Raw genomic sequence first — 14,570 nt, 5'->3', positions numbered from 1 at the left:
GACTCCTAATATTTGTTTTAGGAACATTTTTTCCTTCTCAGCAATCAAGAGAGAAGCTTCCTCCTGTAGAAAATGGGAAAAAATACAGAGACCCATGGCCAGAGTGTGTGTATAGACTGAGAGACCTTTGAACATTAGTCCTAAAAGGGGTATTTCCATGGAATCCTTCCCTTCAGAGCATAGAAAATTTTGTAAAAGAGGACGCATAAAGAGTGTAAGAGCCAGAATTTATAGAGCACACTAAGCATTTAAGAACTTCTAGAATCGACCAGGATTGTACACAAATTAATGTATAGAAACATGCAGCCAGCATGCAGAGGTTCTACACCTGATGGGGTTTGAGAGCATAATGAAGCAGTAGACACATGTTACCATCCCTAACCCTGAGCCTATCTCCTACTGACCGACATGTAAAAATGAAAAAGATTTTTTTTCCTAAGGGAGACTCACTGGAAGAATAAACTCCTCCTTGTGTATACTCCATCTCTCACCCTTGTTGGCTAACAGAAAACAAAACTCAACAGCATCTTTGGAGGCTTTTGTCTCATAATGACATGGTTGGAACATGAATAGGGCATTCACATGTATAAGTCTGTTGAGGTTCCAGCTCTGATATGAGACGTAGACATAAAACCTACTCTTTAATCCAGAAGCTATCTCCAGTTGATAAACAGGTACAAAAAAATCAGTTTTTTCTAATGGAGAACCATTGGATATACAAAACACACTTAAGCACAGTCTCATGTTCAGCAATAGATGGCCAACACAATGAATCCAAAGATATTTTGAAGATATGATATGTCATGCTTATTTTGCAATGCTTTTTCTGGACATTTCTCCCTTTAATTGATATATATATATATATGTATATATACATACATACATATATATATATATATATATATATGTATTCCCAATTTCATTTTTATGCATTTTCGTTGTGGGTGAATGTGTGCAGCACATTCACAAAATGTAGGCCATGAACATAACAATCTAAATAGAACCATAACCAATGAGGAGATTAAAATAGTAATCAAAAGTCTTCAATTAAAAATGTCCAGGGCCAGAATTATCACACCATAATTCTCCTAGATTTTTAATTCTTCAGATTCTTCTTAAAACATTCCTTTTCAAACCGATAAAAAAGAGAAAAGAAGCAGAATGAACACTTACAAACTTCTACAAAGCCAGTGTCACTCCACTACTAAAACCAGATAGACACACTGTAGGCCAAAATTCCTGATTAACATAGACTAAAAAAAATTAAGAAAACAACAGTAAATTGAATGAGAAAAACAGAAAGAAGACCATCAATATGACCAAGTTGATTTTATCTTTCAAATGTATAGATGGTTCAGCATATTTCTGAAGGCAATAGATGAAATAAACAACATAAATGGGCTTAAGACAAAAATCACCTGATTATTTCAATGGATACAGAACAGGTTTCAACAAAATCCATCATACTTTCATGGTAAATGTCTTGAAGAATGTAGAGCTAAAGGCAATATACCACAACACAACAATACAGACAAAAACATACACACACATATAGAAAACATCAACATAAGTGGAGATGTAATTAGTCAAGGATATCCAAAAATACCATTTCTTATTAATATTGTGTTTGAAGTACTACCTAGAGCAATGAGGCAATACAAGGAAATTAACAATATACAATTAAGCAAATAAAAGTCAAACTACCATTATTCGTAGGTGACATAATGCTATATATTGGAGATTCAGAGATTCTGCCAGAATAGAAATGATCATCAAATTCAGCAATGTGGCAGCATTCAAAATCATCTTGCACAATCAATAGCTTTTTTGATCCACCAAAAACAAACATACAGAACATGAGGACATGGACACATACACATTCACAATAGCCTAAGGGAAAATATATGAGAATAAATATAACCAAGGAAATGAGTAATTTATTCAATGAAATCTTTACACTTCTGAAGAAAGAGGGAGAGCAAGACACTAGGAAACAAAATGATATTCTATGTTCATAGACCAGTAGGAGTAGTGTGGTGAAAATGAACATCCTACCAAAAGCTATTTATAGTCTCAATGCAATCTCAGTGAAAATGACATCTACTTTTTCACAGGAAATAACAAGTGCAATTTCAAATGAAACCACAAAGAATCCTGAAGTGAGGAAATGATGCTTGAAGGATTACAATTCCATATTTTAAGATACATTAGAGAGCCATAATAACAAAACAACCTTGGTATTGTCACAAAACAGACATGTAGACCAATGGAACAAAAATCATATCCCAAACATGAATACATGTAACCTCAACCACTTAATATTTGACTGAGATGCCAAAAGAAGAAAAAAGAAAAAAGAAAAAAGAAAAAAGAAAAAGAAAAAAGAAATAAATCCACATGCTGAAGAAAAGAAGCATCTTCAAGAAATGCATACAAAACATTAAAATTAACATAGTATCTGTCTACTTGCACAAAACCTAATTCCAAATGGATCAAAAGCATAAGTGTGAAGCCTGAAACTCTGAGAATATTAGAAAAAACAGACAGTGCCCTCCATGATACAGTTGTAGGAAAAGATTCTGTATGCCCAAGAATTAAAGCTAACAATTAGGAATTGGGACTTCATAAAACTAAACATCTTCTGCATAGCAGTCAACAAGGTGTACAAAGAGCCCAGAGAGTAACAAGAGCTTTGCTAACACTTTCTGAGGTTTAATACCCATAACATAGAAAAATGACAATTCTTTAATATCCTGGCATTGAATTTTCCATATGCTCACTGTACAGAATGAATGCCAGTGGCTTGCTTTGTGATATTAGGTTATATTATTGGGTATAATTCCTGACAACACTATTTCTTGACAATAGGCTAGAAGAGGGCAAGAATAATGGAGTAATAAGAGAAGAATTGAGTCCCAGAACAGAAAGAAACTAGAATACTTTTGTTCTATTTTGGGGAAAAACTAGTAAACAGAAATAATAAAAATAAATTAGAGAAAGTTCTCAGGATACAAGGGCAGTATGTTGGATGTAGATAGTAGGGTTGAATGCACACATAATATTTCTAGACATTGCATATCTTTAATATGACAGAAAATAAACAGAAAATTATTAACTTGGGGAATATAGAAATTATTATTGCTTTGATTATCAGATGTAGAATCAATGGTAATAGTTAAAAGAGGTAAAAATGTAGCAACTACCATATCTCCATCCTTGTATACACTAGTTTTTGTCTTTGCAGCACAGTAAGAGTGGTCAAAGGATTAGATATCACAGGAATATTGGAGAAGCCAGAACATAAAAATCAGAGGAAGCATTATAGAAGTAATTGCAAAGTTTAAGTCTGTATACAGTTTGAATTTGCAAAGACAGGAGGTGTATACATATCCAATAAATTTTATTAATTTGTATAAATTCCAATTTTGTTGTTGACTATGACGGGTACTCTTATTCCCAGGGCTTCTTCAACTCAGTTTTCGAATATCCTCTGGAGAGTCTGAAAAACTTTCTTTCTTGGAACTCGAAATTTGAGGTCACACTTGCCAGAACACAAATTATGGAAAATATGTTTTGGACTCATCATCTCCAATCCCAGGTGCTATGATTTTACCCAGTTTCAATGACAACAGGGCTCCTGAGCTGAAGTCCTCTTGGGAAGAATTGATAAGGATGATGTCAAAACCTTACCTTCTGCTATGGATGAAAATATTGTCCTAATTCTCAATTGTTAGTATACTTTTCTATCATGAACAAACTCCCAGGTGTAATCACCAGAAACACATAAACTGGACATTGTTTAAAACATCTGTAATCCCAGCACTTGGTATCAAGACACAGAAGAATCAGGAGGTCAAGATAAACTTTGTAGATAAAAAATGCTTGAGGGCAAACTTTACTAAAGGCTATCTCAAAAAAAGTGGTTAAAATCCATTTGTATATCCTCAGGGTTAATTTTTGCTCATTTAATATGATTTTCTTAGAGTATGTGAGGTTTCTATACCTCTTCCAACTTAAACAGATACAAATGAAATACAAATTATATATATATATATATATGTATATATATACATATATATAAATATACATATATAGTGATGTATATATGAATTAGTGAAACATTTACTAAATAATTACACATTGAATTTAATTTATCAGCTGTGCCACATTCTACTTCATGTGAGCCATTAATAACTTGGAAAAACATATGGCTAGGATAGAGTAAGAATAGAGACAGAAATGTGACTTATCTGTCCTTTGTTTTTAACTTTTTCCAATCCTAATAATGCTTTGAAATGGAGACTACTAGTGGTTTTTTTTGTTTCTATTTAGGTATATGTGTTTGTGTGTGCATATCATGTGGAGGCCACAGGTTGACATCAAATGTCTTCCTTTACTATTCAATATCTTACTTTTATGAAACAAGTTTCAAAGTAAAACCAGAACTTTTTGATTTACCTAAAGTAAATGAGCAACCAGTTTCTGCCTCTCCAAGGAAGTACTAGGAGTATAGATGTATGTGATATGCCCATATATTTTATGGAAACTGGGAATCTGAACCCAGGTTGTCATTATTTTATGGTCAACTGAAGCAGCTACGAGCCATGTAGGAAAAGCTAAAAACAAGCAGGTAATTTTCCTATAATGGTTTCTCATCTGTAAAGCATGGATTGTAATTCTATGATGGATAAGTCCTTCTAGGGAAGGCTGAAGGGATTATATTTTAGGAAAGATTTCCACTACTAATATGGTTTTCCTGTTTAATTAAATATATATATATATGTGTATATATATATATATATATATATCACTTGTTAATTGCTTCTGAAATAGAAAGCTGGAATTTACAAGTTAGAACACATTCCAATATGTGTTAAAAAATTAATCATGTGATTCATTCCCTTGAAACAGGTAGAAAATAAAAATGATCACATTGCATGGCATCACATCAGAGCTGGAGGAGACTGCAAAATTAGGAGGAAGGAGAAGGGTAACCCAATAGAATAACTTGGAATTTAAAAGGGAACTTAAAAATTAAGAGAGCAATACACAGAATGTAGAGAGAGACCCAGAAGAAGCTGCAGAGAGAGCAGAAAATTACGCAGACTTCTCCTGCTCAGGGGTTGTAACAGGTCTTTCTCTTAACAGCAAGACAGGCTTAGTTTTACCAGAGAGAACAATTTTTTTACAGCCCTGGGTTTAATTAATTTAGCCCTTGTTCTTGGTCTTTTGCTCCTCATTCATACGTAAATATACACATATGTGTGTGTGTTTGTGTTTGTGTGTGTATGTGTGTGTGTGCGTGTGTGTGTGTGTGTAAATATATAATTATGGGATAAGTAAGTAGCTGATACCAACCGGAATGCATTAAGATATATGATTATATATGCATGAATTGTATATGAATTTATGTAGATTTATGTGTATTAACTTGGTTAAAAGATTTTCTTTCAGGTAGTGCCTCTCTTCTGGTTTAATAAAAGTTTATTGTTCCAAATATCCCTCACACCTGATAATCCAGAAGTGGGATAAGCCAAGAAAGAAAAACTGGCATTCATTCATTCTCTCTCTCTCTCTCTCTCTCTCTCTCTCTCTCTCTCTCTCTCTCTCTCTCCAGTTACATGAAAGTAGAAAGTAACTGAGAGGGAAGAAAGACTGGGAGCTGGGAAAGAAGGGGCAATGAAAAAACATATATGAATATAGAAATAAAGATTGTTTTAAGATAAGGAACAAGAGGAGACAGAGAGGATGGTGTTATCAGTTTGTGAGGGGAATGAGTAGGAACAAAATGTATGTATGGAAATATAATGTACTGACTTGAAAAATTAATAAAAATTTAATAAGTCTTATAATTATAATGTATTTTGTCCCTGTGACCCTGAAGAGACTTCCTTTGTGGTCTTAACAAAATAATGTAGCACTTGGGGGCAAAGATGCAGCCTAGAAGTCCTGCACTGGAGACCAAGATGGAGAAGACTTCCACAACTACCATGTGCTTCCCCTTAGTACTGTGGTAGACAGGGAGGAAGGTGACCCAGACACTGCAGAACACCAGCATGCTGAATGTCAGGAACTTGGCTTCATTGAAGGTGTCAGGTAGGTTCCTGGCCAAGAAAGCCAAGGTGAAGCTTCCCAGAGCTAGAGCCCCCAGGTAACCCAGCACACAGTAGAAGGCAGTGACTGAGCCCTTGTTGCACATGATGATGATATGTTCATGTTCAGAGCGTGTATCTGTGTCAATGAACGGAGGGGAGTTTCCCAGCCAGACTCCACACAGGACAATTTGGATCAAGGTACAGATGGGTACTGTGAAGTTAGGTGCCCGTGTTACCAACAACCACCTGATTCTTCTTCCTGGAGCAGTGACCTTGAAGGCCAGGACCACGGTAATTGTTTTGGCCAAGACTGTGGAAACAGCCACAGTGAACAGCACTGCAAATGTGGTCTGTTGCAGAATGCAAGTGGCTGTGTTGGGATGGCCAATGAAGAGAAAAGAGCAGAGAAAACAGAAGTTAAGGGCAATGAGCAGGACGTAGGTGAGAGTACGGTTATTTGCCTTCACAATGGGAGTGTTCTTCTGCTTCAGAAAGATGCCAAGAACTAGAGATGTTAGTGCAGAGAAGCACAAGGCTATGCAGGACAGACCTATCCCCATGGGGTCTTCATAATCCAGGAAGGTGATAGACTTTTGGAGGCAGTGGTTTTGTGCTGTGTTGGCATATTGATTGTCTAGACACTGCATACACTGATCCACATCTGGTGAAAATGTACATTTTTGTTATTTCATTATCATTATTCTTTTGCTAATAGCCCCTCTTATTTGAGTAGGTTAACCTGATAGTCTTCCTCTGTTACTTCAGATATCAGATGAACATTGTGAAGGGACTAATGTGACTGCAGCAGTGTGATGTGGACAAAGTTACGATTTCTCCTCCTAATTCAATGATACATTTGTCTGAAGATTCTGACACCACCAGAAATGTAAGAATGTACACTACACAGCTTCAGTTTGGTGACAATATTGCTGCCATAGTTAGCAGTTCCTGGGCTGGGGACCAATGGTCACCAGGTAAATGCACTTGTTGCCCAAGCCTGATGGTGTGAGTTTGGATGCCCAGGACCCAGGTAAAGGCTGGAAGCAGAAATGTCTGTAATTGCAGGAACCCCAATAGTGAGATGAGACATAGAGATAGAATTTGTCTTGGGAGCTCATGGGACATCTAGCCTAGTTAATGCATCTGTGGAGAGACATAGTCTCAAGCAAAAGAGTCAGATGATGACTGGCTCCCCAATAACATATGTGCAACATGGTACATACACTCCCACTCACATGGACTCTCTTTCTCTCAATTTAGAAAAGTAACAAATTTGATGAATATTGCCACATTTGAGCAGTGGTATTTCAATCTTGGAGTCTTTATATCCTGTGTAAATAAGTGAATATTTGTAGTTTTGTTGATGCATATGTGTGCATGAATATGTATGTAGCCTGTATTTCTACATGGGTTACCCAGAAGTCAACTTAAGGTACATTCCTCATGAGCCATCTAATTTGCTTTGTAATGTGTGGTCATTTTGGGGATTGCTGATTAGTCTAGTTTGGCTGGCCAGAGAGTGCCAGGGATTTGCATTTCTGCCTCCCCAGTACTGGGGTTACAGGCTTAGTCCACCACCACACCTAGCTTTTTATATGATTGTCTGTTGTCAAACCCTAGTACTAAGGTTGCAGCCTATCATGTCTGGAAAAGCTCTCCAATGAGAACTTGCTGCCTGTAACTGCAAAAACCCTCTGAGGAAGGTCATTAGCCTATGGCCAGATTATAGTTTCAACTTCCACTTGCCTTACAAGAACCTGCCTAGAATCATTCCTACCCTAGCCATTAATACATATCTACCTTTGAATTCCTTACCCATTCTCTAATAGCTACCTAACACTGTTCACCCCATATAAAGTTGAGTGAAGTTCATTCCTGAATTCAATTTGTCAATCTGTACTCACATCCTCTGGATCCTGTCCACAACACCCCCACACCCTTTGTTTTTGACATCCAATGGACAGCAGCCCGGGTGAGAAGCAAGGTTCACAATTGTTAGAAATTTACCAAAGTTGCCAGGATCATGGGTAAGTACTTTATTCACTGAGCCATCTCCCCATTGCAATGCTTGCTTCTTTGGCCTGTGGCTTGTTAAAAGATAGTTAGATTTACAAAAGATTCAGCTGACCTCAACATAGATCATCAAACAAAATGTAAGGAAGTAGGAATGTCACTTCCCCTCCACTCTAGAGCAAAAAGCCAAAGAGAAGGGGAAACAACTCCAGGAAACCAACCTTTTGGATGGGATATGTATATCTCATCCCTCCTCACAAAGCTTAGGGGCCATCATTGAAGAGAAGGTAAAAGGAGTGTAAGAGCAAAATGGTGAGGCGGAATGTTGCAGGAAGGCTTCTGGGTGTGATATGGCAACTATACCCATTAACTCAGAGCAGATGCATTTGCCTGAACAAGAGTTGTATAATATCAGACAGCTAATATTTTCATATGGATCAGGGAGGGTCTCATGAGGTCCCACTGTAGCTGAGGCTATGAGAAGTTTATGGTTTTAGGGGAAGGAAAGTCAATTACCTGCTGGGATGTTCCTGGTAAGTCCACCATTTTCTAGTAGATGTGTGTTTTAGCAGCACTGATTGGATTTAGCGGGTTATAAAATGAAAAGCGATTAAACAAACAAAAAAATTAAAGATGACATGAAATTGAGAGGAGAATAAGGGAGAATCCATGTATAAAACTACAAAAGATCACATTAAAAATATTTTTGAATGGCAGGTCCTAGAATCAAATCATCGGAAGGGATTCTGATGCTTTGTATGAAATAAATGCTGAAAAGGGACAGGGTGCCAGCTGTGTCAAGTTAACTTATTAAAGTGGGGCAAAAAGGGAGTGGATTATAGACAAAATCCACCAAGGAGACTGGAAAAATGTCATAGTTAAATGTATGAGGGACTTGAGTTCAATTCCCAGCACTCATTTAAATGTGCAAGTGCAACTCTAAGTACCTATAATCTCAGAACTAGTTTGGCAAAGACAGGAAGGTCTTTCTAGCTAGCTATTGTAGCCAGACTACAAGCCTGCAGTTTCAGTGAAAGATAGTGTCTCAAAAAGGAAGGTGGAGAGTGATACACACTTGTTTGTGTGCACATCCTACTCCTCACCCCACTCTACTACTACCATCAGCACCACCACTGTGTTTGAGAAAGTAGCAAACTTGGGATTCCCATCTGTATAGTCTATCCAGATACTAAGAATGCAAGGGCCCACAGAACACTCTGAACCTTCATAGAAGCTATCCTGAAGTCTAATTCTGCGTACTTCAGCATACTCAGGTAGAAGCTGAAGCTCGCCAGTGGTGAAGGAATCATAGTTTTAATTAAATTGTCCAGTTGGAGGCTTTGGCAAGATTGTTTAGTTGGGGAAAGCATTGCTCTGCAGGCCTGACAACTTGAGTTTCATTCCTGGACTTGCAAAAATGAGAAAGGAGAGAACTGATCTCCCACAGTTGTCTTCTTGTTTCCACGTGTGTGCCATATGTGTTGTGGTTGTTTGAATAAGAATAGCCCACTTGGCTCATATATTTGGATACTTGGTCATCAGTGAATGACAGACTTGAGAAGGATTAGAAGGAATGGTCTTGTCAGAGGAAGGGTGTTATGGGGACTTGGGGGTGAGGGGTATAGACTTTGAGGTTTTTAATGCCAAAGTCAGGCCCAGTGTCTCTCTTCTTGTCTGCAGATCCAGATGTAGAACTCTGAGCTATTTCTTCAACACTAGGACTGCCTGTGCCACCTGGCAGCCTACTGTGATGATAATGTACTAAATCTCTGAAGTTAAGCTCTAACAAGTGCTTTCTTTTATAGGAGTTGTCAAAGTCAGTGTGGATTGTCACAGCGGTAGATCGATGACCAAGCAGTTAGTAACAGGACTGAGGTGTTGCTGTGACTGGGCTGACCATGTTTCTTGTAGGAATGTGGAAGACTTTTGGATTTTGGACCAGAATAGTGGTTGGATGATTTAAGTGGGGCTTAATGTGCCATCTTTGTTAGAGCATGGAAGACAGTGGTGCATAGTGCAATGTAGTTTATAATTTCTTGGCTCATTAGGCTTCACAGGAGAAGAATATTACTAACTAGCCTGGATATTGTTCTCATGATATTTTGTAGAACAATGTGGCAGCTTTCTGGCTTTGTCCAAAAAAGAAAGAAAGAAAGAAAGAAAGAAAGAAAGAAAGAAAGAAAGAAAGAGAGAGAGAAAGAAAGAGAGAAAGAAAGAAAGAAGAAAAAGAAAGGAGGAAGGAAGAGTGGAAGAAATAAGTAAAGAAAGAAAGAAAGAAAGAAAGAAAGGAAGGAAGGAAGAAAGAAAGAAAGAAAGAAAGAAAGAAAGAAAGAAAGAAAGAAAGAAAGAAAGATAGATGAACTGTCTAAGGCTAAAGTGAGGAAATTTAGATTAATGGCACTGGTAGAGGAGATTTCAGGACAGTTTAGTACTGAGTGATGCATGGTTGCTGTGGTCACCCTTATGCAGATCTATAACGAAAAGGAGCAATTTGAGCAAACCAAAATGTATGGTTTGAGGAGATTATGAACACCTGAAAATATAAGGGAGATAAGACCTGTGTTTCAGGAGATAATACATTTAAAGAAAAGCAAACTGCTAAATAAATAAAGGGAGTGGTAACCTCAGGGAAACATCTCACCTATCTAAGCTTCCAAATTGTGGGAAGAAATGAAAGAGAAGATTAAGCAGTGAAAGAAACCATTGACAACAGAAAGCCATTTAAAGTTGTAGTTATATGAGGGGGCCATGTTCCAGTCCCAGCACATATTGGAATGGTAGCAGTTTCATCCAAATGGTTCTGTGTTTAGAGTGAAGAATCCATGAAAGGAGCTCTGGAGTCTTCCTCCATAGCTAAATAAATTATCAGGATTATTTTAGGGGTATCCCTGAATTGAGACCCAAAGAGGCCATTGAGTGAAGCTGTGAAGGTGAAGTTCAGATTATGTTGGAGATCCTGAGATATTGGAAATGCCACAGTTGTGGGATATCTTCTGACCATGTGTGGGTGAGTTCAAGAGGAAGAAATTATTGCAAACATATTTTGGTTTGCTCTGGAATTACTTGTATTTAATGCTAATTCCACTGGCCCAAGGACAGTTGTTTTCATGTACTCAGGACTCAGGTGACTTCACCAGAAACGTCTCCCCATTTAATTTGTAAAATACAGGTGTGGACTCGTGCAGGATGGAACGAGGCCGGTCCTTGGATGAGAAGGAAGGATGGGCAGGGCAAAAAGCTTAAGGGAAGAGGAAGAGATAGGAGGAGAGGACAGGGAAAGCGGGGAGACAATATGGAAGCTGATGTTAAGATTCCACGCTGCACCTGTACCCGGTGTAATGAAATTTATTTTCTGATGCACTCAATTTTATTTTTTTCACTTTTTTCCATCTTTATAAAATTGGCTATTTCTTATTTACATTTCAAAATTCATTTCCTTCCCAGTTTCCAGGCGAACATTCCCCTAACCCTTCCCCGTCCCCTTCTATATGGATGTTCCCCTCCCAATCATCACACCATTACCTAACTGCCCCAAAGAATCACTATCATTGGGGATCCAGCCTTGGCAGGACCAAGGGCTTCCCCTTCCATTGATGCCCTTACTAGGCTATTCATTTTTACCTCTACAGTTGGAGCCCAGGGTCAGTCCATGTATAACCTATGACGAGTGGTTTAGTCCCTGGAAGCTCTGGTTGGTTGGTATTGCTGTTCATGTGGGATCTCTAGCCCCTTCAATCTCTTTCAGTCCTTTCTCTCATTCCTTCAATGGGGGTCCCATTTTCAGTTTAGTGTTTTGCTGCTCGCATTCACCTATGTTCCTGCTGTATTCTGGCTTTGTCTCCCAGGAGAGATTTACATCTGGATCTTGTCAGCCTGCACTTCTTTGCTTCATCCATCTTATCTAGTTTGGTGGCTCTATGTGCCATGTGTGGGGCAGGCTCTGATTCTAAACGTTGCCTCCCTATCCCCTTTGGGTATTCTTGTTCCCATTTTAAGGAAGGAGTTAAGCATCCTAATTTGGTCATCCTTCTTGAGTTTCATGTGTTCTGTACATCTAGGGTAATTCGAGCATTTGGGATAATATCCACTTATAAATGAGTGCATACCATGTGTGCTTTCTGTGATTGGGTTACCTGGGTGAGGATGATATTTTCCAGTTCCATTTATTTAGCAATGAATTTCATAAAGTCATTGTTTTTGATAGAGGTGTAGTATTCCATTGTGTAGATGTACCATATTTATTTTCTGTATCCATTCCTCTGTAGGAGGGCATGTGGGTCCTTTCCAGCTTCTGGGTATTATAAATAAGGCTCCTATAAACATAGTGGACCATGTGTCTTTGTAATATGTTGGGGCATCTTTTGGGTATATGCCCATGAGAGGTATAACTGAGACCTCAGGTATTTCAATGCCCAATTTTCTGAGAAACCTCAAAATTGATTTCCAGAATTGTTGTACCAGTCTTCAATCCCAGCAACAATGGAGGAGTGTTCTTCTTTCTCCATTTCCTCACCGGCATGTGCTATTGCCGGAGTTTTTGATCTTAGCCATTATGACTGGTGTGAGGTGGAATCTCAGGGTTGTTTTGATTTCCATTTCCCTGTGACTAACGATGTTGAACAATTCTTTAGATTCATCTCAGCCATTCGGCATTCCTTAGCTGTGAATCCTTTGTTTAGCTCTGATCCACATTTTTAATAGGGTTATTTGTCTCCCTATAGTCTAACTTCATTAATTCTTTGTTTATTTTGGATATAAGCCCTCTATCAGTTGTAGGATTGGTAAAGCCCTGTTCCCAATCTGTTGATTGCCGTTCTGTCCTAACAACAGTGTCCTTTGCATTATAGAAGCTTTGTAGTTTTGTGAGATCCCATTTGTCGATTCTTGATCTTAGATCATAAGCCATTGGTGTTTTGTTCAGGAAATTTTCTCCAGTGTCCATGAGTTTAGGATTCTTCCCCACTCTTTCTTCTATTAGTTTGAGTGTATCTGGTTTGATGTGGAGGTCCTTGATCCACTTGGACTTAAGCTTTGTACGGGGTGTTAAAAATGGATTGATCTGCATTCTTCTACATGCTGACCTTCAGTTGAACCAGCACCAGTTGCTGAAAATGCTATCTTTTTTCTATTGGATGGTTTTGGCTCCTTTGTCAAAAATCAAGTGACCATACGTGTGTGGGTTCATTTCTGGGTCTTCAATTCTATTCTATTGGTCTATCTGCCTGTCTCTGTACCAATACCATTCAGGTTTTTATCACTATTACTCTGTAATACTGCTTGAGTTCAGGGATAGTGATTCCCCTGGAAGTCCTTTTATTGTTGAGGATAGTTTTAGCTATCCTGGTTTTTTATTATTCCAGATGAATTTGCAAATTGTTTTGTCTACCCCTATGAAGAATTGGGTTGGACATTTGATGGGGATTGCATAGAATCTGTAGATCACTTTTGGCAAAATGGCCACTTTACTATATTAATCCCCCAATTTATGAGCATGGGAGATCTTTCCATCTTCTGAGATCTTCTTCAATTTCTTTCTTCAGAGGCTAGAAGTTCTTATAATACAGATCTTTCACTTGCTTTGTTAAAGTCACACCGAGGTATTTTATATTATTTGGGACTATTATGAAGGGTGTGATTTCCTTATTTCTTTCTCAGTTCGTTTCTCTTTTGTGTAGAGGAAGGCTGCCAATTCGTTTGAGTTAATTTTATACCCTGCCACTTTGCTGAAGTTTGATATCTGGCTTAGTAGTTCTCTGGTGGAACTTTTGGGATCACTTAAATATACTATCATATCATCTGCAAATAGTGATATTTTGACTTCTTCATTTCCAATCTGTATCCCGTTGATCTCCTTTTGTTGTCTGATTTCCCTGTCTCGGATTTCGAGAATTATATTGAATAAGTAGGGAGAGAGTGGGCAGTCTTGACTAGTCCCCGATTTTAATGGGATTGCTTCTAGTTTATCTCCATTTAGTATAATGTTAGCTACTGGTTTGCTGTTTATGGCTTTTACTATGTTTCGGTATGTGCCCTGAATTCCTGTTCTTTCCAGGACTTTTATCATGAAGGGTTGTTGAATTTTTCAAATGCTTTCTCAGTATCTAGTGAAATGATCATGTGGTTTTTTTCTCTTTCAGTTTCTTTGTATAATGGATTATGTTGATGGTTTTCAGTATATTAAACCATCCCTGCATACTTGGTATGAAGCCTTCTTGTTCTTATGTGTTCTTGGATTCGGATTGAAAGCATTTTTTGAGTATTTCTGCATCGATATTCATAAGGGAAATTGGTCTGAAGTTCTCTTTCTTTGTTGTGTCTTTGTGTGGTTTAGGTATAAGAGTGATTATGGCTTCATAGACAGAATCTTGTAGTGCTCCGTCTGTTTCAATTTTGTGGAATACTTTGGGCAGTAGTGGTATGAGGTCTTATATGAAGGTCTGATAGAATTCTGCACTGAATCCA

General features: G+C 37.9%; 1 protein-coding gene across 1 annotated transcript in view; it reads right to left on the bottom strand.

Moving 5' to 3' along the window:
• Positions 1–5,836: 5,836 nt before the first annotated feature.
• The window catches only part of Vom2r58 (vomeronasal 2 receptor, 58), a 112,819-nt gene continuing 104,085 nt past the window's right edge, over positions 5,837–14,570 (bottom strand). The window contains 1 exon segment of the mRNA NM_001099479.1: positions 5,837–6,756. Within this exon segment, the coding sequence (NP_001092949.1) occupies positions 5,837–6,756 (920 nt within the window).

This window comes from Rattus norvegicus, chromosome 12 (genome assembly GCF_021556685.1).
Source record: "Rattus norvegicus strain SHRSP/BbbUtx chromosome 12, alternate assembly SHRSP_T2T, whole genome shotgun sequence".
Taxonomy (NCBI): domain Eukaryota; kingdom Metazoa; phylum Chordata; class Mammalia; order Rodentia; family Muridae; genus Rattus; species Rattus norvegicus.
Note: the sequence above shows the minus strand (reverse complement) of the source record. Positions and strands in the feature narration are given on the sequence as shown.